This window comes from Oreochromis niloticus, linkage group LG8 (genome assembly GCF_001858045.2).
Source record: "Oreochromis niloticus isolate F11D_XX linkage group LG8, O_niloticus_UMD_NMBU, whole genome shotgun sequence".
Lineage (NCBI taxonomy): Eukaryota > Metazoa > Chordata > Actinopteri > Cichliformes > Cichlidae > Oreochromis > Oreochromis niloticus.
The window spans coordinates 5452113-5479900 of NC_031973.2; the positions used below are offsets into that span (position 1 = coordinate 5452113).

The window sequence follows — 27788 nt, forward strand, 5'->3', positions numbered from 1 at the left end:
CCCTGTATAAATCGTTGGTTGTTACAATAAAAAATGTCAGTTAAATATATCATATGAGACACACACAGTGATGTTTGAGAAGTGAAATGAAGTTTATTGGATTTACAGAAAGTGTGCAATAATTATTTAAACAAAATCAGGCAGGTGCATAAATTTGGGCACCACAAAAAAAAGAAATGAAATCAATATTTAGTAGATCCGCCTTTTGCAGAAATAACAGCCTCTAAACGCTTCCTGTAGGTTCCAATGAGAGTCTGGATTGTGGTTGAAGGTATTTTGGACCATTCCACTTTACAAAACATCTCTAGTTCATTCAGGTTTGATGGCCTCCGAGCATGGACAGCTCTCTTTAACTCACACCACAGATTTTCAATAATATTCAGGTCTGGGGACTGAGATGGCCGTTCCAGAACGTTGTACTTGTTCCTCTGCATGAATCCCTTAGTGGATTTTGAGCAGCGTTTCGGGTCGTTGTCTTGTTGAAAGATCCAGCCCCGGCACAGCTTCAGCTTTGTCACTGATTCCTGGACATTGGTCTCCAGAATCTGCTGATACTGAGTGGAATCCATGTGTCCCTCAACTTTGACAAGATTCCCAGTCCCTGCACTGGCCACACAGCCCCACAGCATGGTGGGACCACCACCATAGGTAGCAGGTGTTTTTCTTGGAATGCTGTGTTCTTTTTCCTCCATGCATAACGCCCCTTGTTATGCCCAAATAACTCAATTTTAGTTTCATCAGTCCACAGCACCTTATTCCAGAATGAAGCTGGCTTGTCCAAATGTGCTTTAGCAAACCTCAAGCGGCTCTGTTTGTGCTGTGAGCGGAGAAAAGGCTTCATCACTCTCGCATACAGCATCTCCTTGTGTAAAGTGCGCCGAATGCTTGAACGATGCACAGTGACTCAATCTGCTGCAAGATGATGTTGTAGGTCTTTGGTGCTGGTCTGTGGGTTGACTCTGACTGTTCTCACCATTCGTCGCTTCTGTCTATCCAAGGTTTTTCTTGGTCTGCCACTTCGAGCCTTAACTTGAATTGAGCCTGTGGTCTTCCATTTTCTCAATATGTTCCTAACTGTGGAAACAGACAGCTTAAATCTGTGAGACAGCTTCCTGTATCCTTCCCCTAAACCATGATGGTGAACAATCTTTGTCTTCAAGTCATTTGAGAGTTGTTTTGAGACCCCCGTGTTGCTACTCTTCAGAAAAAATTAAAAGAGGAGGGAAACTTACAATTGACCCCCTTAAATACTCTTTCTCATTATTGGATTCACCTGTGTATGTAGGTCAGGGGTCATTGAGCTTACCAAGCCAATTTGAGATCCAATAATTAGTTCTAAAGGTTTTGGAATCAATAAAATGACAACAGTGCCCAAATTTATTCACCTGCCTGATTTTGTTTAGACAATTATTGCACACTTTCTGTAAATCCGATAAACTTCATTTCACTTCTCAAATATCACTGTGTGTGTCTCCTATATGATATATTTAACTGACATTTTTTATTGTAACAACCAACGATTTATACAGGGAAATAATGACTATTAACAAGGTTGCCCAAACTTTTGCATCCCACTGTATTCTATTATGGCTTGCATTTCTTACTCATTTTCACTTCAACAGTATGCACCTCTGCACAAGAGCAGGCAAACAGTAGTACAACAATGTTATTTAGAGTGCAGAGAGAAAGGAACTGTATTAAAAATTTTAAGGTTTCATTAACAAAACGACAGAAGCTGCAGAACTGAATCTACTAAAAATAAGATATAATGTTAAACAGTAATAGTAAGTTATGGTTTATTGTGAATTATTAAGGTCATCAATGTCCCCTAAAATACTGAATTAATAAGTTTGTCAATTTAATCTCTGCTTCAACCTAAAAATGAGTAAATCGAGTGTTCAGAGAGAGGAGGCTGCTTAGATTCACTCTCTACTACAGCCCTGCTAGACTCAGTGTAATTCCAGCTAATGCGGATAATGCGCAGGACACATTGCGCACGGTGCGCGCCGCCTGCGACGCACGGCCCTCCTTGGATTTGAGGGAACTGCTGTCACCCGCCGGCAGAGAGGGCACGGCGGGTGAGATTATGTGATTGTCTCTGGATAAAGCAAGCATCTGACTTCTTTTGTGTCAACGTTTGTCGCTATTTTTTCATCGAAATGGTGAGTTTTCACAGATTATTAAACGCCAAATGAGACTTTTGTCGGATTAATCAAACGCGGAAGGACAGACGATGAGAGTCGGAGGTGGATTTCAGGTGGGATTTTTAAAAAATTGCTTTTCCAAAATAGATTTCAAAATACCAAACAAGCAATGTGAAAGTTTGGGCTAAATCTTGATGGAAAACACCGAATATAACCACCAGTAATTCTGTGTAATTCAGCAGTTATGTGTGTTGTAATCTGGAGAGCGAATGCGTCATGGGAATATGTTAATGTATATATAATTAAAACAACCCTAGAAGCATTTGATTAAAATGAAAGTCACTTCTACTTGTCGTTGTGCTGAGGCACTAGTATAATAATCCAGATTAGACCCTATGCAGACTTCAGTAGTTTACAGGTGAAACAAAGGACTTGTTAACCAAGGATGTGAAGTGGTTGATCAGGACAAGAAATTACCTTTAAAACTGTTTCACTGCCCTTTGTAATGTTTTGTTTTTTAAAATAATTTCCTCTGAGTTTGGAGTCCAAAAAGCGCTCAGCATTTAGTCATTTTGATGTAAGTTGCACGTTTTTGTGTATACTAGCTTTTCTGAACACTATTGGTAAGAGTATTTTATTCCACAGAAGAGATTATAACAGTCATAATCTGTGCATCTTAACTCCACCCTCAGGCATGATGCATGAAGTCTCCACCTTGGCTGACTTGTTGTGTTGGCCACCATTCCCCCCCCCAGCTCATTACATCACTCATCCATCTGCTTTCACATTGTCTTATCTAGGTTTTCTGGGTCAAATGAGGTCAAACAGTAGTCCAGCAATTAACAATTCATCATCTTTGAGTTATTTAATGTTTTATTGCAGTTTGGAAGTTGAGTTAAATGAATTGGAGTGTAAGTGCTTTAAATGTATGCAACTATGATATTTACACTGTAAAGATAACTTCTAAACGTGGGAGATCATAAGAGACTTTTCATTTTTCTGTGTCTAGAACACGAAACCGAAATAAAATGTGAGTGGAAACCATAATAAAACTCAGTGCGGACTATTGTGCATGTCCCTTTCTGACTAAGCAAGCTCAGAAACCTGCAAATCCTTTCATCCTGTTTCCACCACATGCTTTCAGTACTGAGGTCAGTTACTCTCATCCTCTCTTGCCCTTACATAACAGCAAGGCAGGCTGCTTCTGGATAGATTTAGACAGAAATCATTTTGAATGCACTGACTTGGCATCCCAGTATTGTCAAAGTTACTAAAATGTATTGGAAAGATTTGTAAAGCATTTTGTTGCCCCTGAGAAAGCTTCTTTAAGTCAGTTGGGCCAAAAAATATAAACATGAAAGTTATATTCCCACATCTGTACAGTGATTCTGCAGAGTGACGCTGTGATGTCTGTGTTAAAATGCAAATGATAAAACATGAATATTCTCAGACTCACAAATTAAATGGAAATACACATAAAATACGGCAAATAGAAGAGTTTTCTTTGCAAAAAAAAAAAGTATTTCTTTTCTGCAGGTCTTTATGCAAACAATAGGGATTTGTTTGTTAAAAGAGATTTTAATCATTTTTTCTCTTTAAACTTTGCTTTTTTAAAAATATATGCATAAAACATTTTAAGTAGTAAACAATCAGTGGCATAAATTTATATTAAGTGTATAGAAGTTATTCTGTGGTAATCATGAATAATATTATTGTGTCAGTGCTCTCTGTCTTCAAATCGACTTACTCCGTGTCCAGGTTACTCTAAGTAGCTAAAAACATCTCTTGAAAAACCAATTAAGCAGAGGTAATCCTCTCCTTGTAGGCGGTATTGGCCATGGTGCCACACACTGCACAAGAGTGGATTACCAACAAGGCAAACTGCGTGGGGATCCCCCAGAAGCCACAGATTCACCCAGCTCCAGTAGTTTTAGCAGTTTAATTAGCTACATATGTGTTAAGTTGCTTAAAAAGCTAATTACCAATAATTAATTAAGCTAAATATCTGGCGATCCTCACTCCAACTGAGAGTTTTTCTAAAGATTCGTATTGCTAAAGTTGTGTTTCATCAAATGACTCCAAACTGATGCAGGATTGTTTGATGTGTGGTTTGTATTTAGATTAAGGGGGAGGGTCAGAGGGAGCCCTTAACAGAGCAATCCAGTCATAGTCCCATACAGTGGCTGTTAAACCAGACTGTGCATATAATTACATCTGCACAGGCTGATTAAAATGTCAGTTAAGATTTTGTTGGCCTATTAAATATCAGCGTATGAAAGCTTAGAAAGCCAACAGCCTCAAACCCAAAGTAATGAATAACTGTCACAGATGTCTAAGGATGTTCACACATTTAAGGATCTGGAACCGGGTACATCTGTTTTTTAATCAAACAAATTTTAAATTTAAAATGTTGCATCTGCTGCAAACTAAACTTGCTAAATTAGAAATCAGCATTCGCTCTTGTGTCTTTGTAAATAAAATAATAATTATATAGTATAATTTAAGACACATAATTTTGTTTTATTTATATTTTTACAACTAAGCCTGCCTTTTGTGAGACTTAAAAACTTTGATTTAAAAGACAAAATTAAAATCATTTTGCTAGAAGAACAACAATAAAAACATGTCAGGAATGAAGACCCGAATATAGACTCAACTGGGACTATATGGATATACACACAGACACACAGAGGGCGATCAAGGGAAGAGGAAACAGGTGGGGAACAAGGCACAGCTAACCTTATTAAGCTAAACATACAAAACGACCTAAAATTAAATACAAAGACAGAGGAGACTGGGAATTACAAAGTAAAACAGGAAGGAAGTAACTAGAAAACATCATCTAAAGCAGAGACAAGAACACACTAATAAATATCAGAACATGACTGAACTGAAAACAGAATGACAATTGTAACACAACTCAGTCAACATAGTCAGCAAAATTAAAGGTTTAGAATAACAACGAAAAGCCAACTTAAACAGAAAACTGAAAATAACCCAACGAAGCCCACAGACCATAACAAAACGGGTTTGGTGTTAAAACTGTTGATAATAAATTGTCCCCCCAAATCTGTGCACCTTAAAGCGTGATTTATTCATTATGATAAGATAAAACACAACATATTCTTAGATAAATCTTCCAACTTTGGCTTGCATATTTTATTGTTTGTTTTGGGTCAGTAAAATGCTCTAAATCAGTGTGCTTGACTCTAGGATCCAGAGTGATCTGGTTGGAGGATTCAGGTGTGCTGTGCTATATCCAGGTAGCATTTATTGTACCAGGCTTGAACCAAGAGCTCAGCTCTCACCTGTGTTAGGTAACTGGATTACTTAGATTCCTTCCTTGTCTCCTGCTCTGCTCAGTCTGTTAAAAACTTTCACTTGTTGCTCATGGAACTTTCTCACCTTTCACAGCTCTTCATAAAGGACTAAATTAAACTGACCTAATGCAAGATTTGGTGAAAATAAGACATCAAGGTAGAAATTTATCAATATATTTAAAGTTTTTGTTGTTTGTTCATGCAGGATCGTTTGTCAACTTATTGTTCACTTAGGTCCTGACTTTTTAAAGGCTCATAATTATGTTTATTTTTGTTATTCATAGTATTAGCGGGGATACAGGCAGGAAATGGGGAGGGGACAAAGGAAGGAATGATATGTGACACAATCAGTCAATTAGTTGATCAATTATATTTTTTAAACCACTGGAAGTTAAATATGTTTTAAGAACACAGTTTCAGCAAATGAGCTTCGTCAGCTGACTGTCTGCCTTACTTTTACTAAAATAGATTTTTGTTGCAGCTAAAATAAGTGTGCACTAACTCTTTGCTAAAGGGCTGGTGTTACCTTTTAAAGGCCAGTTTGGATCAGGGGGAAATAAATGGGAAACAGGCTTATTGTACATGAAAGTGTCTCCAAGCCCAGTGTTCACTGATTTGGTTTAAAGGTTTGGTGCTGTTTTTTATTTTTGATATTATAGGATAGTAGATTTTCTCTGGCAAGTGAAAATATAAATGTTTGAGGTCAAATCACTACTTAAGAAGTCTTGTGATGGTTATTTCAGTAATTTTTTTTATTAGACTTTGACTGCTGTGGATGTGTGATGTGCTTTCCAGTTTTATGTTTATGTGACTAAGAACAATGGGCCTGCATTGATTCATCAGATGTGGCATTCATTTTTAAGAGTAGTTATAAATTATTGAAAATAGCAGCAGTTCTGTAACCGGAGCAGAGGAATTGCAACAATGCAAAAATGTGATTATTTAAAATATTATTTAAATATTATATGGGTCTGATTTATTTATTTATTTATTTTTTACAGTAAGACAGGCAGGTTACAGCAGTACAATAATAGTTAATGCTGAAAAGTAAGTGCTAGTACTTTACTGCATTTAATGAGGATTTTTTCTGTTTTAAATTCTGCTTTATAACAGCAAAAAATGGAAATAATTATAAGGAAGTAGGCACTTGTACTCTCAGAATAACCATCATCTCCTTGGTCTTCCTTTGATTTCAGGGGGATTTTGGTAGATTGCAGCAGAACTCGCTCACAACAAGAAGGGGAGTCTGAGGTCAGCACTCTGAGATGGACCTGTCTGGATCTTCACTCAATCGCAGCCAATCGCTGGCAAGCGGCCTGGAGAAGACTTCCCACACCTGGAACAAGCCAGCCCACTCTCAGAGCAGCAGCACTCTGTCATCTCGCCACTCCAGACAGGTCAGGCACTTCGGTCTGTGAAAACATGAAAATAAATTAGATTCATCAACTCCACATTTCTTCTCGATCATCCCCATCCTCCCAGAAGTTTTGAGACTGCTGAAGTTATATATATGTTTAAAAAGTCACATAACTTGATGTGTCTAACAAACAATCAAAAAACAACAAAAAAAGAACAGTTTATATGATCAGATGTAGCAAAAAAAGCCACAAATCTTCAAATATATTTGGAATTTTTGCCTTAAAAAAGTATTATAACGGTTAATCGGTTATCAAAATAGTTGCAGATTGAATTTCTTCGATTTAAACTTTAGGATATTTCCATTCATTCATTTAGACTTTAATTTTTATTCATTTCTTTACACTGTAAGCAAGAAACGACAATTTTCCTGTTAAATCAGACACTAAATTTTTCTTCACATTTTCCACAGATTATCAAAGACTGGGAAGTAATTGACGACCTTCAGGTTGAAATGCAAGGAGCAGGTGACGATCCTCAAGACAGGACCGCCCCGGGAATCTGTGAAGGATATCTTCTCAAGAGGAGGAAATGGCCACTTAAAGGCTGGCACAAGGTGAGAAGTCGGTGCACTCATTCACATTGATGCCCAAATGTTGGGTCTCTTTAAAATCCGTCCGTTTCAAAAAAGATGATCTCTTTTTCAGCGGTACTTCGTCTTGGAAGGCGGGATCTTACGCTACTCCAAAAATCAACAGGATGTAAGTGAAATTTTACATCTGTCCACACAATGCAAGGATTGACCTTTCTGTTTTGACTTCTAACATCAATCAGACATTTTTCACCCTGAGAAACTGTTGCTAGCTGGGTGTTTTCTCTTTTTAAGACATTCTAAAGCCTAGAGATGGAGAGAAAACCCCAGTAGAGCAGCAGTTTCTGAAATACTCAGGCAACCCGTGTGACACCAACAACAATGTTCAGAGTTGCTTAAATCAGCTTTCTTCTCCATTCTGATGCTCAGTTTGAACTTCAGTAGATCACCTTGACCATGTCTGCATGCCTAAATGCATTCAGTTGCTGATGCTTTGATTAGATATCTTCATTAATAAGCAGTTAAACAGGTGTAACTAATGAAATAGTTGGTGAGGGTAGTTTCCTCTTATATTGGCATTTGGGAAATCAGTTAATCTCAACGCCGGCCGATGGCTGAACACAAATCCTATTGGCAAATCTTTATAGAGCACATCTTTGAAGATTAGCCTGCCTACCTCTTCTACAAGCCACTACAAACCACCTCTAACCCAATTCCTTCTTTAATGTGATGTCTGATTTATTCAGTGTCAGTAAATAATCTTAATAACAAGCTTTCATATCACTTTGTTTTTGACAGGTGGCCAGGGGACGAGTCCAGGGCTCGCTAGATGTTAGCCTCGCGGTAATATCGATAAACAAGAAATCAAATCGGATTGATTTGGATGCAGGGGACATTCTGTATCATATGAAGGCAAAGAGTCATGAACTCTTCTACATCTGGGTAACCAAGCTACAAGCTCACCGCCTGTACAAGAAGAATGAGGCGGCTCATGTTCACAGCAGCTTCCTCCACACTTTGTCCCTTCCCACTGCGGCTGAACAAGCTCAGAGAAATGGAGATTTGGTAATAATGGAGTAAGAAAGTGACGTTAGACTCAAAGCCGCAGTCGTTACAGGTTACCGAGAGTAACCAGGTGTGCTCTTGCCTCTATTTTACCAGAGTGCCACGGGGATGGCAGATTCAGCTGGAGCGTCAGGCGTGCTGCCGTCAGCTAACACAGCCGTGAACACAAAGGTCTCTGCCTGGCTGCAACAAAGCCACAATCCTGACACCTGTGTTCAAGGTATTTGTCTAATAGTCCAGCTGCAAAGACAAGACTGAATAGGTGATTCTAAAAGTGGCAGTTTGTTGAGTACAGTCTTCAAGTTTCAGCATTGACATCCTCTGTGCTTCAATTTGGTTTTCTCTTTTTGAGTGTCCATATAAAACACCCACAAATAGTATTTACAGAAAAGAAGACTTAAAGTATGTGACTTAAAAATGACCAATATGTCCCATATGACTATTATTAGATTATTTATTGCGTGTGCATTATTTCTAACTAACATTTGCTTTTGAGGTTGGTTGGAGTACAGGTATTTTTCCAACTGTTCCAATAAGACAAGTGTTATTTACTCAATTCATTGAATTATTGATTGATAAAATGGTGAAAGAAATCCAATACAATTATCCATAGTTTGGTCAGACCTATTAAAATCACATTCACGTCTCAATTATTACAAATGTTGAAAAGAAAAAGCTGGAACAGTAAAATTAATATTAATTAATAATCATCAATGATGATTTAATCAGCTGACCAGTTGTTTAAGCTTGCTTGTATATACTGTTGGATAGTTTGATTTAAATCAAAGTATATTGTAAACTTTATATGTCTTACATTTTGTATGGAAATTCTTCAGGGATGAAAAATAGCAAGTAACTATAACTGTGAGGTAAATGCAGTTGAGGAAAAAGTACATTAAAAGTACAATAAGTTTACTTAAATGTATTTTACTGTGTCCTGTTACTGTTTAGAGTTAAATTGGGGAACACATTTAAATAAATAAATATTTATAAATATTACAAATATATAAATAAATATTTATTTATTTATATTAAATTTTCTTTTTTGTTGTTGGTGAATTTTCTGGAATCATGTTAAAATGCTAACGCCATTTAATAGGTGATAGTCATCGACATAAAACTTGATAAACATCAAGTTGTTGTCTCAGTCCACCAGATTTAAAGAAAAAGGTGTTTTTCTTGCACTCACAGTGCAACAGCTATTTCTGTATATTAGGTTTGTGCCCAGCAGGACTCTTTTGTGATTAATTAGTTAAAAAAAATGATATTTGATATTTTCTGCCAGAGCTGAACCGTTGTCATCTGGACCTTTCTGAGCTAAACCGCTTAATCCAGAGGCTGCAGGCACTGGAGGTGGGGCAGGCCTTTACTAATGGAGACCTGCAGCGGATCATCAGCATACAGGTGCATATAGGCTGATCATTCAAACATGTTGTACATACTGCATTATGTCTCCAGCATAATCACATAAGAAAATAAACCTTTTTTGGTGCAGAATCTGTCACTGGAGAAACCGAAGAAGCCGAAATCAGGAAAGATCTGGGGTCATTCCCGCACACTGTCCAGAGTGGAGGCCCTGGGAATGGTAAGAATGGTCTGTAACCTTCACTTTCTTAAAAAGGACACGATCAACAAGATTGCTAAATGTTCATATTAATTAAATAGTAATTTGACATATAGTACATTTTGGTTTTTGAATTCATACATTGAGTCAGCATATTGGGTTTATGAAATCCCAATTCTCCAGTAACATTTTGGGACCTTTCTCTAATCTAATCCAAAGCCTATTCGTGGGATTACTAAATCGGTGAGTCACTATTAGTTCATGAGACAACTTCATTCTTAAAAATGCTTTAATGTTCTTCATTCACACTCTACAGCAGACTTCCTAAACATGAATTATAACTTCATGAATGATGAATGTTTTTTTCAGGGTAAAAAGGAAAACAGCACTGCCAGTGTAACCCATATTCTCTACTGTGTCGAGACTTCCTTAGTTATACATATGAGGACTAAGGTGCTGCTTGTGCACCTCTCGATTTTTGTAACCTGGCATACGATCGTGTTGGTTTTTGCTAACATTTTGATGATATAAAAGTACAGAAACTCAAAGATTCACAGATGATACAGGAGTTGTTGCAACACCAATTGTTCAGGAGAACACTGCAGTTACCTGTGCTGTAACAGTGAGCATAAATGGGTGTGACCGTGTGATGTCATCGCTGTTGCTCAAAGCGACCAATGCAGTGGGTAGCGGGAACCGATGTGTCACCTATGGTGTTCAAGTTGTGGCTGTATAAGCACAATGTATGAGTGGTTTCTTGTGTTAATCTTGACTGGAACATATTTCTTAGAGCCCTGGAGCTGGAGAAAGAGTCTCTCCACTCTAGGTGACAATATAATCAACCGTTTTGCACAAAAAAAGAGCATAACAATGGCATGACTCTAAGATGTATGAACAAACCTGTTTACAGCAAATCTGCTCTTCCTGTCTCCAGTAATGTCAGCTGTCTATTCTACAGCTTTGTAGGTTTTCTTCCTTACCAAACAACAGGAAGTGATCAAACTATAAAATGGCAAATTAATGCAATTTTAAGCAGCTTGTAAGACAGAAAACCTGCAGGACTATGGTAGTGGACGTCCACATTTAAGACATTAATATCTCTGATTAGACTGCTGTAATTTTATAGATTACACTCCTAGCCGTGTCTTTGTATTAGCCAGAAGCACAGGAGTATTTAATAACAATAATAAAAATAAAATAATAATAAATAAAAATGAACTAATTAACACCATGTGTAACACCCAAAAGCCCCAGCTTTTATTATAGTTTTTATAAATACATGTTAATGTAGACAAATAGGCTCAATAAAGAAACAAAAAGCAAGCTTTATTAACAATTCCAGAATAATGCAAAAACCTGATGTGGGAAATCCACACAATCACAGACAATCAGACAGGGAAAAGGATACAGAGGAAAAAATGACTATATATACACACTGTGGACCATTATGTAAGAAGACTTATGTAGGGAAATAAGATAAAGGTGTAAGAAATCAACAGCAGGTGAAGACAATGATGGCAGCGCAGACGAAAAACAGACGTCTTCTCATCCAACTCATCTAAGACAGCACACATTTCCCTAATATCAAACTATTCTTTCCACTCCGTTGTAGGTGCTTTTGTAGTCTCTGTTAACCCCTAACATTAGAGGTCTTCACAAGCCCAAAGACATGCAAATACAACGCTGGATGTTTTAAAAAGCCTTTCGGGGGATCTAAATATAACCACAGATGTCCCAAATAGACCCAAAGATCATTTGGATCCTCTCAGATGTTCTGTAAGCACAAACCTGATGAGCAGTAAAACAGGACTTCCACTTTCAGCAGTACTAGTAAGATTTGTGAAGATCTCTGTATGTCGGTGGTGCATTCCCATTCCCTGCATGGTATAAACACTGGGACTTCCCTTCATAGTGCTGGTTAAACCTGTGCTGGATAACACAACACAACAGTGACATCTACTCACTCAAAGACAAATAGCAAGGGAATCAACCACAGTCCTTCCTCTGTTCACTTCACAGCTGTCCTCCAGTCACCTGAGCAACTCGGCCCACCTCGGTGCATCAGTCCCGTGTATCCCCGACTACGTCTACTCTCAGCTCTCCCCTTCCACGGTCAATTCGCCCGAAGGGAAGAAAATCCAACAGGACATCTGCGCTATGTCTCAACGAGGTCAGAGAAACATGTCAACACAAATATGCCATCTACTGGTAGACAAACGTTAGTTTTAGCATATTTATCCTGGGAATCGCTTTATTGCAAAATATGTAAATGCCACAGATATCTTCCTGTTCAACAGAAACTGTTGTTTAATGCTCCTTTAGTGCTCAACTCTCTGAAGTCGGTGCATGAGACTCTGTCCCAGGAGAGGCAGAAGCTGCAGGCAGTCTGGGACACTAACAACATGCACCAGTCTAACACATTAGCTCAGGTTAGATTTCTCATCTGGACTCTCTGGCACACTTTATCCTGTGTTTGTTTTATTTATACTTGGTGGCTGATTTTCTTTGTTCATTCCTGTTTCTCTTCCTCCGGTGCCAGCCTGAGGCAGTGAGGCGTTCATCCCAAGGACCTCCTTCGGTGGCAGACTCGGCTGCAGAATATTTTGATGCCAGTGATGACATCCTGTGGGGCAGCTCCTCTGAGGTGTCTGATGAATCCGGACTTAGTGATGGAAGCACCACCAATTCTGAGCCAGAGGAAGGACACAGTGGGTACACCAGTATCAGTGACCAGAGTTTAAAGTGTATAAAAAGTCAGTGTTTTTTTTTTAATATGCTCAAAAAAAGCTTTAATGTACTTGAACTATTCAACAATACTATTCTACCTACTCTTCTTTCTGTATCTACTCTTTGATGTGAATATTATACTAACTGAAACACTTCACACTCTGTACAACCTCAAAACCACTGACACTGATGCAGACTCTTATTCTTGTTATTGCCTGAATAGAAACATCCAACCGTACTTTTATTCTTGATAATAATAATATTATTTTCTTTAACTAACCTTTTAGCATCAGCTACCCGGAAGTACCGTGCCAGCATTTCCAGGACTCCCAACAGTGTTGTTCCCAAGAGCACGGGACGTCGAACGAAACTGCCTGTTCACTGTCCTGACAATAGCCACGTGGGGCTCGTGGCCATCCTCTATAACAACATAGGTAAGAACCAGGAGTCCAGACTCGTACTTGAATTGATAAAACGCAAGAAAAGAGTCTTCGTGGCAGTTTTCAGAGCCCTCTGGTTTGTTTCTTCACAGGTAAAGACTTGGCTCGAGTGTCCATGCCAGCTGTTCTCAATGAGCCCATTAACCTGCTGCAGAGACTGTGTGAAGAGCTGGAGTACAGTGAGCTGCTGGATACTGCCAACAACACATCAGACCCCTACCAGAGGATGGTAAGTCTGTCCACACTTAAAACGAGTTAACATACCATAAGATATACGTCCAGCTCATTGTGTGTAGTAAAAGATTAATGGAAGTGCCTTAAAACTGCATTCTTTGTAATGGCCAGCAGGAGGCGGCTCTTCTGTTTGCAAAAAGACCTCTGCCTCCATATCGGCCTATAAAAAACAGCCCTCGGCTTTCTCACCCTGTGACCTAAGTTAAAACTCTCACTTTGCTATGAACTGGTATTTTCCACATAAACACAAGCTTTGTATATCACTTACTCTACTCATCAAATCGGACTTTCTGTCAGTTACCCAAAATGAAATTTTGACAGAATGGGGTGGATCCAGCATGCACTCCAGGTGCACATGTGCAGGTGGTTAGAACTTACAGGAATAAATTGGTGTAGCAGGGGCCTTTAAAGTGATCCAGAGATGCACAAGGAGATGACCTTAAAGGGGAAACATTTAACATTGCAAGAGAAAGAAAAATATAGCAGAGAAAGCAATAACTAAATAAAATTATTTTACATGGAGATAAACAAAGCGACCCTTTATGTTTTGTGTTTTATCTCGTTTAGGTTTACATTGCTGCCTTCGCTATCTCTGGCTACTCCACTGCGACGTTCAGGAACCGCTACAAGCCCGTTAACCCGATTCTGGGGGAGACCTACGAGTGTATCAGAGAGGACCGAGGTTTCCGCCTCATCAGTGAGCAGGTATCTGAATCAGGTGTATCATGGTTATCTTTACGCGCAGAAACCACTCAGTTACCTAGAATGAATATTTATACAGCTGAATAGATATAGAAAAGGTAAAGTAGGAAAAGATGAATTAAGCTGGATAATCTAATTAATTCTGTATTGTCAGAAGAGCTGCTATAATTTAGGTAATTTAGGCTGTTAGTAGAGCAAATTATTATTCTTTTTAATTTAGAGAAGTCCAGTGTGCCGGCTTAAATTTGGGTACCACCACATACCTCGACTTGCCTCAGGTCACACCAATTGGGAAACGCTCTCTTAGAGCATGAACGATACCATGTAGTGCATCAAATGAAAGGCTGATACTGACACTAGTGCTGGTGCGGTATTAGCTCTGCCTTGGTGCTTTTTTAAGAACCACATACTCAACAGACAGTGTTAATTAGCAATCTTAATCTGAATTAGAAATCTGGGTAATTTCAATGGTAAGAGGATCGGGGTAGAGTCTTTAGTCTGGGCTATCAATTTTCTAGTTTTTTGGATTAAATGCGGGGAACCAGCTCTAGATTGGTTGGTGGAATAGGATTTGGTTTTGTAGTGCATGCAGGTAAAATTGCTGCAGGTAAATCTGCTGGTTTAATGAGGAAGATGTATTAAACAATGTTTCCTGCTTTTTTTAACTTGGGAACTTTGTTTCTTTGTTGAGGATGAAATAGTGAAAGACATAATTTTGTGATGAAGTCTCTGTACTTCCCCAGGTCTGCCACCATCCTCCTATCTCTGCCTGCCATGCAGACTCAGAGAACTTCTCCTTCTGGCAAGGTGAACAATTCTTTTTATCAAACCAGCACACTCTCTTTATCTGTTGTAACTAGCTGTTTCTGTCTTCTGACTTAATTATGCTTTTAGAAAGGATGTGAGTATATTGTATAGTGTCACCAATACTTTCTTATATCTGAACAGACCAGCGATGGAAAAATAAATTCTGGGGGAAGTCGCTGGAGATCCTGCCAACAGGAATGGTAAACGTGACTCTGCCGAGGTAAACGGTCTGGCTTCATTTTCATTTTTCCTCTCTGGCTGACATATTATAAAAGAACCCAACCAGTGATTATTGATATTTGACAAATTTGTTGGTAGATTAAATGTTCAGCTAAAATGAGATGCAATGAGAAGCTCCTGGTATAAAATACAAAGGTGTGACTTAGACATCTGGATGTTACCCACTTCCAGTTTGGGCATAGCAGCTTTTTGTGAGGCTACCAGTGAGCTGACCATTTACATTAGAATATCTGCGTCGTTCCCACTGTGTCAGAAAGGTAGCTTTCCAACCAAAATTCCATTTTAGTGGCAACAATATAGCCAGAAAATTGAATGAGTAGAGTATTCAGTGAACAGCGGTTGTTTTGGCTTTGTAAAGAAAGTGATTTCAATACGCTGAGCTGGCACACCATCTGAGGTGCTACAGTAACCCCATGAATGTCTTAAAAGAAAAAGAATAAAACACTTGGTCATACCTTTGAATTGTTTCACCATTTATGAGCCTGGATACTGTGGACTCCTCTGCTGTGTCTAAACTCAGTGTCACTGCTGGAAACTGTGATTTTTTTTTTTTTTAAATTCAGATTTTCAAGTTCAAAACCTTAAAAAACCCAAATAAAAGTATGAATCCTCACTTTTGAAAAGCTGCAATCAGAATTATTTGCCATCTGTTTTTATTTAAAATTGACCATGTGTGTCAGTGATGACCAAATATTCTGCATATTCTGCGTTTTCCTCAGGTATGGTGACCACTATGAGTGGAACAAAGTAGTGACTTGCATCCATAACGTCTTCAGCCAGCAGCGATATCTGGAGCATTACGGAGAGGTCATCATCAAAAACCTCAAAAGTAACATCTGCACATGCAAGATTACTTTTGTCAAGGTGAGGGACCACTCGGCGCTTGTGTCTTACACTCTTTAGATGCGTGATTGACAAGTTTTTCTTCTGCCGCAGTCTCGTTATTGGGGTTCAGAAACGAATAAGAATGAGGTTCAGGGCGTGGTGTTGGACCAAAGTGGGAGTGCCATTCACCGGTTTGGAGGTCTGTGGCATGAAGGCATCTTCTGTGACACTCTGCCGACTCCGAAATGCATCTGGAAGCCAAGTGAGTCCTAAATAAATAAGACATGATTCCTTAAATGTTATCTGTTTAGTTTTGACCATCATTTCTTTTTAGCCTGAGTCACGTGTTGGTTGCAAAAACGTCTCTTTAGAAGTCTAAATGGAGGTTAAGTGAGATGATTAGCAAAATAGCTAATTAGGATAAAGCCAAGTGTCACGTTTGTGCCTCAGTTCACCTAAGAGGCTTCTATCACCCCACAGATCCACAGCCAAAGGATTACCTGCTGTACTATGGCTTCTCCAGCTTTGCCATGGAGTTGAATGAACTCCCTTCAGACTTGAAGCCTCTTCTGCCTCCTACAGATACACGCCTGCGCCCAGACCAAAGGTCAGAAATCTTTTCAATGCAAAAAATAAAAAGGGAAAACCAAAACAATACTAGATGGGATTGTAACACAGCTGTGGTCCATTACAGTGCTCTGGAATATTATCTATCTAGAAGTAGATAGATGCATGTACTGCCCACTTAATTAGGCATACCTGTTCAATGGCTCCTTAACAGAAATAAATATCTAAAAAGCTAATCACATGGGAGCAACTCTCGGTGCATTTAGGCATGCAGTTATAGTCAAGACGACCAGCTGAAGTTCAAACCCAGCATCAGAATGAGGAAGAAAGGTGATTTAAGCACTGGGTATTTAAGAACAACCCTGTGATACTGGGTTCAGAAACTGAGTCCTAGGCACAGAGAGTATTATACAGATTGTTACAACCAAGGTAGGCAGAAGTGCATCTCTGACATCATAACATGTTTAATCTTGAAGTAGATGGTCTACAGCCCAGGTGTCGAACTCCAGGCCTCGAGGGCCGGTGTCCTGCAGGTTTTAGATGTGTTCTTGATCCAACACAGCTGATTTAAATGGCTAAATTACCTCCTCAACATGTCTTGAAGTTCTCCAAAAGCCTGGTAATGAACTAATCATTTGATTCAGGTGTGTTGACCCAGGGTGATATCTAAAACCTGCAGGACACCGGCCCTCGAGGCCTGGAATTCGACACCCCTGGTCTACAGCAACAGAAAACTACACTGGGTGCCCCTCCTGTCAGCTAAGAACAGGAAACTGAGGCTACAGTTCACTCAGACTCCCCAGTATTGGACAACAGTAGATTGGGAAAAGTTTCCTGATCTGATGAGTCTCAATTTCTGCCGTAACATTTTGATGTTCAGGTTCAAGTTTGGCAGAACCGTATGGATCCATCCTGTCTTACATCAACAGTTCAAGCTGCTGGTGGTGTAATGATGTGGGGGATATTTTCCTGACACACTTAAGGCCTGCTGACCATCGTTTAAACACCACAGCCTAAACAAGTATTATTCCTGCCCATGTCCATCCCTTTATGACCAAACTGTACCCATCTTCTGATGGCTGCTTCCTGCTAAATAACACAACAGGTCACACCGCTCACAATAATTTAAAACTGGTTTCTTTAACATGACAGTGAGTTCAAATGGCCTCAAGTGGCTTTCACAGTCACCAGATCCCACTCCAACAGAGCATCTTTGGGATGTGGTTGAAGAGGAGATTCACATCAAGGATGTGTAGCTGTTGTCACATGACAAACAGAAAACACCCCTAGCACTTTAAAGTCCTTCTCTGCATTCAGGAGAAAGACAGCAATGGCTGTAAAGGCCATAATGGTTGTTTTCACAACTATGTAGGAGGAGCCAGGTAAGAATGGCTTCGTCTGTAAAAGTCAGCACTCCTCTGCAGTACTGTACAGACTATAGTGTTGCACAAGCTAAAATCATCTAGGAACACAGAGTAAACATATAGTGGATAATGATGTAAGCTTGATGTCACCTTCTTGCAGAATGCTGGAGGATGGAAGGGTGGATGAAGCTGACATAAAGAAGGACAAGATTGAAGAAATGCAGAGAGAGAGGAGAAAAGAGCTCGCCAAAAGGGGTGAAGAACACGTTCCACGTTTTTTCAAGTAAGTCAATTCCCTTTAAAATCCAGGTTCACTGATAATTTCCATTTATAATCATGATTTATGTTAATTGTAGTCTTCCAACCTTAATATTTGCTTATATCTTTGTGTCTGTATATTTGAAGTAATTGTACAGTTCAGGTCATTTGTGTACCACATTTAAAAACAACTGCTAGGGGGAAAAGCAAGCAGCTCCATAGACTGAAATTTGCTTTAGTACATGGATAAATCATTCAGTAAAAAATATTTACAGTCCATTCAGTTCTTGCAGCTTTATATGGCAACTTTGTAACTTCAGTAACATTATTTAAACATTTCAAATCATTTCTGCCATCAACAACATGCAAATACATGAACTGTAGAAATGCCGGTGTGAAAGTTATTATTCTTTATGGTTATTTTACGTCATCAGGAGATCCAAAGATTCCTCTGGACGGGACGTGTGGTTGACAAACGGGACTTACTGGAAACTTCGAGAGAATCCAGGGTTTGCTAACCTTGAAAACTTAACTCTGTGGTGATGAGATGAGACTGCAGAAATGAGTGGAGAAAACCACATGAAAGGACGAGATCAGTGGATATTCAGCCGTGGATATTCTGGACAGCACGTATGAACCACTCGGAGAGTGAAGATAGTGCTGCGGATCTGTTCTTGATTCTTCTGCACACCCGTGACTGGCTCATGGGAATCTTCAGATACCCAACAAACATTAATGGAAATAAAAAAAATCTTATTCGTTTAATTTTTTTTTAGATTACTTAAATCAACATGCTGTATATGTTTTTTTTGTGAATTTCTTTTTTCCCCGACAAACTCTAAACTCTTTAGGACTTAAAAATTGCTTTTCTCTGTGGAGTTTCTCTCAGGACCCTGCTTTGTAATAGTTTGATCTATTGCAATTATGTTTGAGAAAAAAACTGGAAAAAGAGGAAAAAAAAATCACAATAGGGATCATAACTTTAAAGCAGCTATAATCAACATCAAAGGACAGTAATAAACCTACACAGTGGTGGAGACGAAAAATAGAGCAAAAATAGTGTAAAGAATATATACATATATAGTTCTACAAACTGGAGAAACCATGACTTTAAATATAAAAAATAGTGTCCTTAACTGCTATGTGTGCAAATGTTCTATATTGAGTATAGAATTTGATTCCACTGGTTCAAAACTTTTGAACTTCTAAGCAGACCTTTAATTCAGACGTTTTCAAACACATCGGTGGCAGGGACCACCTACAAGGTGCATTACTATCCATTACTATCTAAACCTAACACAGGTTTAGATGGTAATGGACAAAAACAGCTGGTTCTATTGATCCCCATCTGTGTACAGTTTTCAATAATACTCCACAATTTTATGGATAATAGAAAAATACTGTGTGTATCCTTTGGCACACCCAGACTCCACTGGAGAACCACCGTGACTGTGAAACCTCAGTTTATATGTTACAACAGACTCTTTATCCAGGCAAATCTAACTTCAGGCTACACCAGAGGTGGGGAACTCCAGGCCTCAAGGGCCAGGTCCTGCGGGTTTTAGATCTCACCGTGGGTCAACACACCTGAATCAAATGATTAGTTCATTACCAGGCCTCTGGAGAACTTGGCTGTTTCTCAATTCTCAAGTACGCGAGTACGTACTCGCGTTCTCGGTGAGTACGTACTCGCCGAGAACGCACGGGAGTACGTACCCGCCGAGAACGCGAGCACGGACTCGCGATATGTACAATTGGAACACCTGCGTACGTGATGATGTCACAGGTCCGGAGTTTTTACTGCCGTCCCCTCTTAATTTAACTGTGAGTAACATGTTATGAAGCTTAACTTTAATCACAGCCAAACCGGTTTACTCAGGAACAAATAAAACACTGAAATAAACCAAACATTAACATTTAGAAGTGATCTAAGTGACTGATATATCATTTTTAACCTCAGTAGTGAAACCTCTATTAATAAAAATAGTGTACATGTACATACGTGTACATACCTTAATAAAAACAAGCAGGTGAGATGTTAGAACGCTTTTATTTCTATTTTAGTGGACACTCAATACTATAGACAGCTGCTGGGGTTTCTTTAACCTGAGTAGTGAGAAGACCGCGAGCGGGGGTGGGGGTTGAAAACGATGTGCCGGGAGTCCGCTGTTGAGTTTTGGACGAAATGCATTCTGGGATATTTAGCTGTACCAAGTCCACACCGATGCATGCTCGATAAAACGGGCGGAGCGAGAACACATCCGGGACTTTTTCGCGTTCTCGGCTTGATGCGTACTTCGAATTGGAACAGTACTTGGTCTCCGACTGATGACGTATCACGAGTACACGAGAACGCAAGTACGCACAAGTACGCATATTGAGAAACGCCCCTTCAAGACATGTTGGGGAGGTAATTTAGCCATTTAAATCAGCTGTGTTGGATCAAGGACACATCTAAAACCTGCAGGACACCGGCCCTCGAGGCCTGGAGTTGCCCACCCTGGGCTACACTATACATCATATATTTAACTGTCCAAAAAATGAAGTACTCCAACTTGATATCTGTTGCTTCCTTTTTATGAGAACTTTTGTCTATCGTGGCTCAGGACATTCTGGCATAAGAGATTCTTGATTGAGAATTTCAATTCCTTTTGCCTAACTAAAGTCAAAGACAGAATTTGTCTGCTTTAGTTAAGTTATCATTGAAATTTATTAACATTTTTTAATGTGTTTTTGACCTGTAATCTAAAGAAGAGTTACAAATGTTCAGTAATCACATATTTAAAAGAGGAGATAATATATTATCCTTTGTTTATATGTCATTAATAGCAAAATGAGCATCCAGCTGGTTGGAAATCTGCACATACCGTATTTATACATTACATTAAACTGGTGATATCATGACTGTGTTTTTACTGGAACTGCATTTATTATGAGATGCCCTTTCTTTTAAATGACCACTGGAGGTTTCTGGACATAAAAGGGGAAATAGACTTGAGATTGTTTATAATTAAGCAAGGCTTTTACTGCACTTCTCTTGCAGCAGGGGAAGCAGCTTAAAAGATGGAAGAAAAAGGTTGAGGAGGATAATGTAAAGAGCTGTGCAGCAGGCAGGGAGGCAGAGGTGTGATGGCTAAGTGTGAAAGGAAACCAGCCAGTGGGTGAAAGGGCAGGCAGGATGTGCCAGAAGAGGAGCTGGTGGAGTTGGCAGGGGTGGCTGGCCAAGATCAAACTGGTCTGAAGACAAGAACTATTTCAGCTTAAGTGGAAAACACTGGGAACAAAACTAAAGTGAGAGAGAACTATGGCAAAGCTAGAACAATCTGGCAGAGAATGACTAAAGAATCAGATGAGATGTTTGGTGATGAGTGGAAGAGCTGTGGGTACACTCACTGATTAGAGAGAAGGTGGGAGAGAAACAAATAACACGCCTATTCATCAGGTTGTGACATCGGTCCTGCTTGTGACCTAGAAATCTATCTCAAAGGATATCTCAGCTTCTTAAATTTATCCAGAGGGGAAGAAAGAGAGGCAGCTTGCCTATGATTGAGGATGCACAGTTGTATCATCCCTGAAGTGTTTTTAGCAGTAATAGCTCAGTCACAAGAGTAAAAACAGGACGGCAACCTCCTTGTGACTAGATAAAATTGGTGATTGCCCTGAATCTTTTTGCATTTTGTGATTGATTGTTGCAACCAACTGGTTGCCCAGAGGCTGAGCATGCAACAACCATGCCTCAACCTGGTGGTGAGTCCTTAGGATCACAAGGTGACTCCACAGGTCGCCTATTGGGAGGCATCTTCTTTCTAAACTACTGCGGTCCAACTTGGCCTGATTACAGTCACTTACAAACGGAAGGTTTTCAAGTAATTGCTATCTAATTTATAAAAGCACAGATTACCAAACATGTTGCTGTCAGTCAAGAGGGTTTCCTTATGGATGAGTGCAACTGGCATCTATTTGCAGCTGGGGACTCAACTTGTATACTGGTTATATCCCTATATGAAAGCAAGGTTGCCAAGTGCCTGTGTTATTTTGCTCTTAAATTGCCGTCCTGCAGCAACCATGTCACTATTTGTGGAGATATTTCTGAATTTCAGTATATAAGCATTTAATGTGAATTTCTGTTCAATGAAAATCAGTTAATTAACATATTATTACAAATGTATTGCATCTAAGTCCTGACTTACAACATTCAATCCCAAAAAGTATAGCAGATTTATAGACGCTTGACTCCATCTTTTTGACTGTAGGTGGTTCTGGACCTGGTCCCCATCATCAAAGCAACTTTTTAAAAAAGTTCACGTCAAACAGTTGCAATAATTTTGGTTGCGCCGTGTTCTCCAACGACTGTTTTCCATAATGTGACTATAACATAACACTTGAAAGATGTGTGACACACAGCTGGAATATTTCCTTCTCCTCCTCACTTCCGCTGCCCCCCCAAAAAGGATATTATGAATCTAAAAGAAAACATGCTGCAGTACGAGAAACTATTTCTCTCACCTTAAAACCAAGTGTTTACTATTAACCAGGTGTCTGAAGGGGTGTGAAAAAAATATTGTTTTTCATTTGTGCCTTTGGTTTCCTGTGATAAATGATTCAGCTTCCTTTTTTGAACCACTCGTGTTGAATGGAGAAAGCTGCAACCTACAATCAGCATGTTCTGCACATCTCATTAATCAAATTAAATGTGCACCTGTATGTCTCCTTATAGCTGCCCTCTTTTTGAGACACTTACTGTACTTCTTTAGCTATCTGAAAAACTGTCCATCCAAACCACTTCAAACTTGGCACTTGTACAGCTGGGGCCATAGTACGTTCAGCATTACACACTGCACAAACATCCATTCTCTTCCGCTTATCTTTCTCAGGGTAGCAGGGGGCGGCTGGAGTCTATCCCAGCTATCATAAGACAAGAGGCGGGGTATACCCTGGACAGGTCACCAGATTGTAGCATATCTTTTGACTGTGGGAGGAAGCCAAAATACCCATGCAAACAGAGGGAGAACATGCAGTAAAGCCCTGGCCAGAAGGTGGAGTCAAACTCAGGACCTTATCTTTATCAGGGTGGCTGTAGCTCAGGAGGTAGAGCAGGTCACCTACTGATCGGAAGGTTAGTGGTTCGATCCCTGCCTCCTCCAGTCTGCATGTAAAGTACCCTTGGGCAAGATACTAACCCCTTCATTTTTTTTTTTCCCACTAGTTTTGCATTTGGCTAGGGGCAGTGTCACTACTGGTATAATGAGGTGATACCCTGCCCCTGCAGAGGTTGCACAGGTAGTCCAACATCAATATGTGCCATTGCCAGAAGGTTTCCTGAAGGAAATTTCAGGAGATAAGCAGTTACTCTACGAGGGCTGGACAGGGCCGTAGAAAACCCTTAACCCATCAGAAGGACCAGTATCTGCTCCTTTGTGCAAGGAGGAACAGGATGAGCACTACCATAGCTACAAAGCAGGACACCAACGTGAATGTTTCTGACCAAACAATCAGAAACAGACTTCATGAGGGTGGCCTGAGGACTTAACGTCCTCTAGTGGGTGGGCCCTGTGCTCACTTCCCGGCACTGTTGCCAGACTGGCTTTTTCCATAGAATACCAGAACTGGCAGGTCCACCACTGGCGCCCTGTGCTTTTCACAGATGAGAGCAAGTTCATCCTGAGCACACGTGACAGACCTCAAAGGGTCTGGAGAAGCAACATTCCTGATGCATGACAATGCCCAGCCTCATATGGCGAGTAGGCAGTTCCTGGAGGATTAAGGAATTGATAACACTGACTGGACCCCACTCGCCTGACCTAAATCAACAGAGCACCTCTGGGACATTGTGTTTTGGTCCACTCGACACTGCCAGGTTGTACCTCAGTCTCTTCAGGAGCTCAGTGATGCCCTGGTCCAGATCTGGGAGGATATCCCCAGGACTAGGGATGGGAATTGATAAGAATTTTGCATATTTAAAAAAAGAAGAGACACTAATTAAATAGCTGTGCCTGTTCAAAACATGGCTGTGGAGGACATGCAAACTCTAGGTTGCAGCTTTCTCAACATGAGTGAGTGACTAACATCATTTGTCACAGGAAACCAAAGAGAAAAAATAAAATATTTTTCACACCCCTTCAGACACCTGTTTAATGAACCTCTTGTTCAGGTTAGAGTTAGAATGAGGTTCAGGGTAAGGTATTGGTTTGACACTTACACTTAATTTATAGCATAGTGTGCAATCCCTGGCAACGCGGAAAACGTCAGTGTTGAGTTCTTTACACATGAAAGTTATTGCAGACCTTTTATAGTTGTTAAAGTATGCATCTCTGCAACGTGTAATTAGACTTCTGGGAAGGTGGATGTTAGACTATGGCCTAGATTTAACATAGTACTATAACTCAGACTTTAGTTGTTGTGCTTAAACTGACATTTAAGCATTATGACTACTAACATTAAGAATTTAAGTACATTGATATCTGTGAATGTCCTCTCAGAGATAGGGAGAGAGGTACACATGCATACAGATGCAGGCATGTATGTTTGGCTATCTCTGACATAGACGATGGTCTCTAGTAATAGAGAACAGCTATTACGAGAGAGTCCTTGTAATAGCTTTTAGGGCCCACTAATCCAAAGGATCCCAAGCTAATACTGTACTTCCTGGAAGGACAGGTTTTGAGGTAGCAAAGAAGAAACGTTTCAAAAAAAGGCAACTTTAGGGAGATACTAATGTAATGTACAGATTGTGCAGATTTGATTTGATTAAAAAAATGTGTAAATTGTAGGTTGCAGCCTTCACCATTCAAAAATGAGTGGTTCATAGGAGAAAGCTGCATCATTGGTCACAGGAAACCATAGAAACAAATAAAAAAACTATTTTTCACACCCCTTCAGACACCTGGTTAATGGTAAGGAGTTGGTTTTAAGGTGAGAGAACTAGTTTCAGGTCAGGGTATGGTTTTGTCAATTTATAGCGATGCATACAATCTTTCCCATAGTGGGTGACTTCAGTGTTTGCATTTATACTTGCAGTAGATCTGCGTTGCTCTGTCATCACAAGTGAAGTTATCACAGACCTGTGAAAGTGAGCTGATCATGTTGGTCACATTACTTTCACTGACATACAGAGAAAAGGCCTTAACTGACACGCAGTTCATAGGCATATTATCAGAACTATGACAAGGAGAAAGCAACATATGTCTACACTGGCAGAATACTAGCTATTCCATTAACTTATGACCAAGCTAGATGGACTTAGGCCCAATTACATTATGTGATAAAGTTATTATCCTTGTGCTAATCAATTTACTGTGGTTACACTGCATATTGATACCAAATCTGCTTTTCACAGGTCAGGACTGCATCTCTGTGACATGTAGTTATAATTCTGGGAAGGTGGATGTCATAGTATGGTGCAGATTTAACATCTAAATCAGGCATTAGTTGTGATTCTTAAACCAAAAGGTAACATGGCTGGGGATGCATTTATATCCTCTTAAATATAGTCAAACATGTCGATGTATCCCTCTAACGGAGATAAACTTTCAAGACCTGCTCATCTAAAGTTCCTGAATGTTATCATGCTGTATATCTATACTGATGTGGACATGGTAATGTGTTAGAAAGGAGAGGAAGTGACATCATTTGATAGAAATGGCAATTATCCCATTACCTAGTAGCAGTCAGGGTGCCATGGCCCAATCTGTAGAGATCTGTGCATCCCTCCATGGATATACCTCCCCAGACCATCACTTACCCACAACCAAACCACGATATGACGGGTAGCTTAACATTACCACAGTTTCTCTAGTCTCTTTCATGTTTGTCACATGTACTCAAGATGAACCAGCTCTCATCTGTTAAAAGGGTGCCAGTGGTGGACCCGCCAATTCTGGTATTCTATGGCAAATGCCAATCAGGCTCCACAGTGTGGGCTGTGAGCACACAATCCGCTAGTGAACGTTAAAGAGGGCATGAAATGTGACACATTAAAAGGCTAATGTACACCAGTGATTCCTGCTCTCAAATTCTGACATAGATCTAACTCTGTCTGTGAAGCTGGATTTAAGAAATAAGTGCTTAAAGTTAGCGCTAAACATGTTTATAAAATTTCTATCTTCTGTCAGTATGGAACGTGACGTCATGTGGGTCGTTGGCTGCGCCTAAAAGACTTAGTTTATGTTAGCTAACTAAGGAGAAAAAAATCAATAACTCAGAGGAAAATAACAACAAGTAAACTAAAAATCAGTTTAAGGGAATCTCTTTTGTGCTGTCCCTGGCTGCAACAATGAGTTATGATAAGAAACCCAGGATATACTGTAGACTTTCACTGTATGCAGTAAGTGGCTGTTTGCTGTTTGGCTAGCTGCACTCCTACTCCAGCTGTTAATGTTCGGGTTTGTAAAGCACTAAATAAGAACAGTTTGGAGTAGAGCCTGTTTGAGTGACCATACTGACAAGCTGGAGTCCGACACGCCAGCTTTTCCTCGCCAGGCAGGTGTTTTGTCAAATCATCATAGGAGCAGTAACCGTATCTCTATCCTTAACCATTAATGAGAAAAAGAAAAATGTGGTTATCCTAAAATAAACATCATCTCTATGATGAGCTGAGGACTCCTATACACGTGGTGGAATTTTTCGACAATGCGCATGCGTGCGCATGCGAATTAAAGCAATGCATGGCCCTGACATGTATGCAGAAATGTCAACACAGCAGGTATACCAAGCAGTGCAATCAGCGAGCAAAGCAGATGTCGCCAAAATGCGATCAGTGCTATTTTACGCAATAAAATATTTGCGCTTTTCCAAAAACAACCAAACAGTTTACAACATGCGTATCACACCAAAAACATAGCAGTTTCTTGCCGAAGACGATTGGAAACCCTAACATCCATTAGCATTTCTGCAAAGGGAAAACAATCTCCATGTTACAGTTTACTTCACTTACATTTGGGCTTTGCTTCTCCTCACTTCTAATATGAAGTAATCCGGTCAGTGAGATGATGTGAGAAAAAAACACAAAAGGTCCCCAAAATTGTGAAAAGTCTTCCTCGGAGCCTCCGCCCCCCTCTCTCTCCTTCTCACACATCGACCTACTTTCCCTGCATGGGGTCTGATGGGATTCCCGATCGTGCTTCGGTAAGAAACTTAATTATATTTCTGGTGTGATGTGCATATAGGGGGATGTTATGTTGTGAACTGTGTGGATGTGCTTGAGTAGAGAAAGATTATTTTATTGCATGAAATAGCGCTGATCCTCTGCCAGAGGAGGAAAAATCCGTCTCTGTGGGTCCGTGAACCACCTGTCACCTGGCTCAAAGGCTCTACACACTCTTCTTACTTATAAAGTGCTTTACAACACAGAACATTTCGTCTAACAGCCGGATTTTCCCGTATAAGTGCAGCTAGCCAAACAGCGAACAGCCACTTACTGCTGGACAGTATATCCTGGGTTTTAACATAAAACTCATTGTTGCAGCACAAAAGTGATCCCCTTAAACTGATTTTTCGTTTTAGTGTCTTTATTTTCCTCTGAGTTATCGATTCTGTCACTAGTTAGCTAACATAAACATAAGTTCTTTTTCCTCCAACTTTATTT

At 39.8% G+C, this 27788-nt stretch overlaps 1 protein-coding gene and 1 long non-coding RNA gene across 9 annotated transcripts; one reads left to right on the top strand and one right to left on the bottom strand.

Annotated features, from left to right (window-relative positions):
• Positions 1-1871: 1871 nt before the first annotated feature.
• osbpl7 (oxysterol binding protein-like 7) lies at positions 1872-19148 on the top strand. Of its 8 annotated transcripts, none has more exons than XM_005453763.4 (22): positions 1872-2257; positions 6661-6861; positions 7293-7436; positions 7528-7581; positions 8211-8477; positions 8574-8697; positions 9763-9881; positions 9973-10071; positions 10261-10284; positions 12061-12211; positions 12364-12470; positions 12581-12794; positions 13056-13202; positions 13301-13437; positions 14010-14147; positions 14888-14951; positions 15093-15171; positions 15911-16055; positions 16128-16278; positions 16497-16623; positions 18108-18230; positions 18640-19148. In XM_005453763.4, exons 2-22 carry the CDS (start codon positions 6730-6732, stop codon positions 18746-18748), a joined length of 2655 nt encoding a protein of 884 aa, XP_005453820.1. In that variant the 5' UTR covers positions 1872-2257; positions 6661-6729; the 3' UTR covers positions 18749-19148. The 8 variants fall into 8 exon arrangements, with proteins under 8 accessions (XP_005453820.1, XP_005453821.1, XP_005453823.1 ...); XM_005453764.4 differs by having other exon boundaries at positions 1872-2162; XM_005453766.4 differs by having other exon boundaries at positions 1874-2257; positions 9973-10062.
• LOC112847650 (uncharacterized) lies at positions 6740-27214 on the bottom strand. Its single transcript, XR_003221307.1, has 3 exons — positions 27138-27214; positions 9959-10053; positions 6740-6876 (listed from the first exon to the last, which is right to left on the bottom strand). It is a non-coding gene; the product is annotated as an uncharacterized LOC112847650 (long non-coding RNA).
• Between the last annotated feature and the right edge of the window lie 574 nt (positions 27215-27788).

Bases quoted from the DNA above. Each gene is read 5' to 3' on its own strand.
- osbpl7 (XM_005453763.4), top strand. From the start codon at position 6,730: ATGGACCTGTCTGGATCTTCACTCAATCGCAGCCAATCGCTGGCAAGC. The intron at 7,437-7,527 runs GTGAGAAGTCGG...TCTCTTTTTCAG, and splicing joins CACTTAAAGGCTGGCACAAG to CGGTACTTCGTCTTGGAAGG. The intron at 12,471-12,580 runs GTTAGATTTCTC...CTCCGGTGCCAG, and splicing joins AGTCTAACACATTAGCTCAG to CCTGAGGCAGTGAGGCGTTC.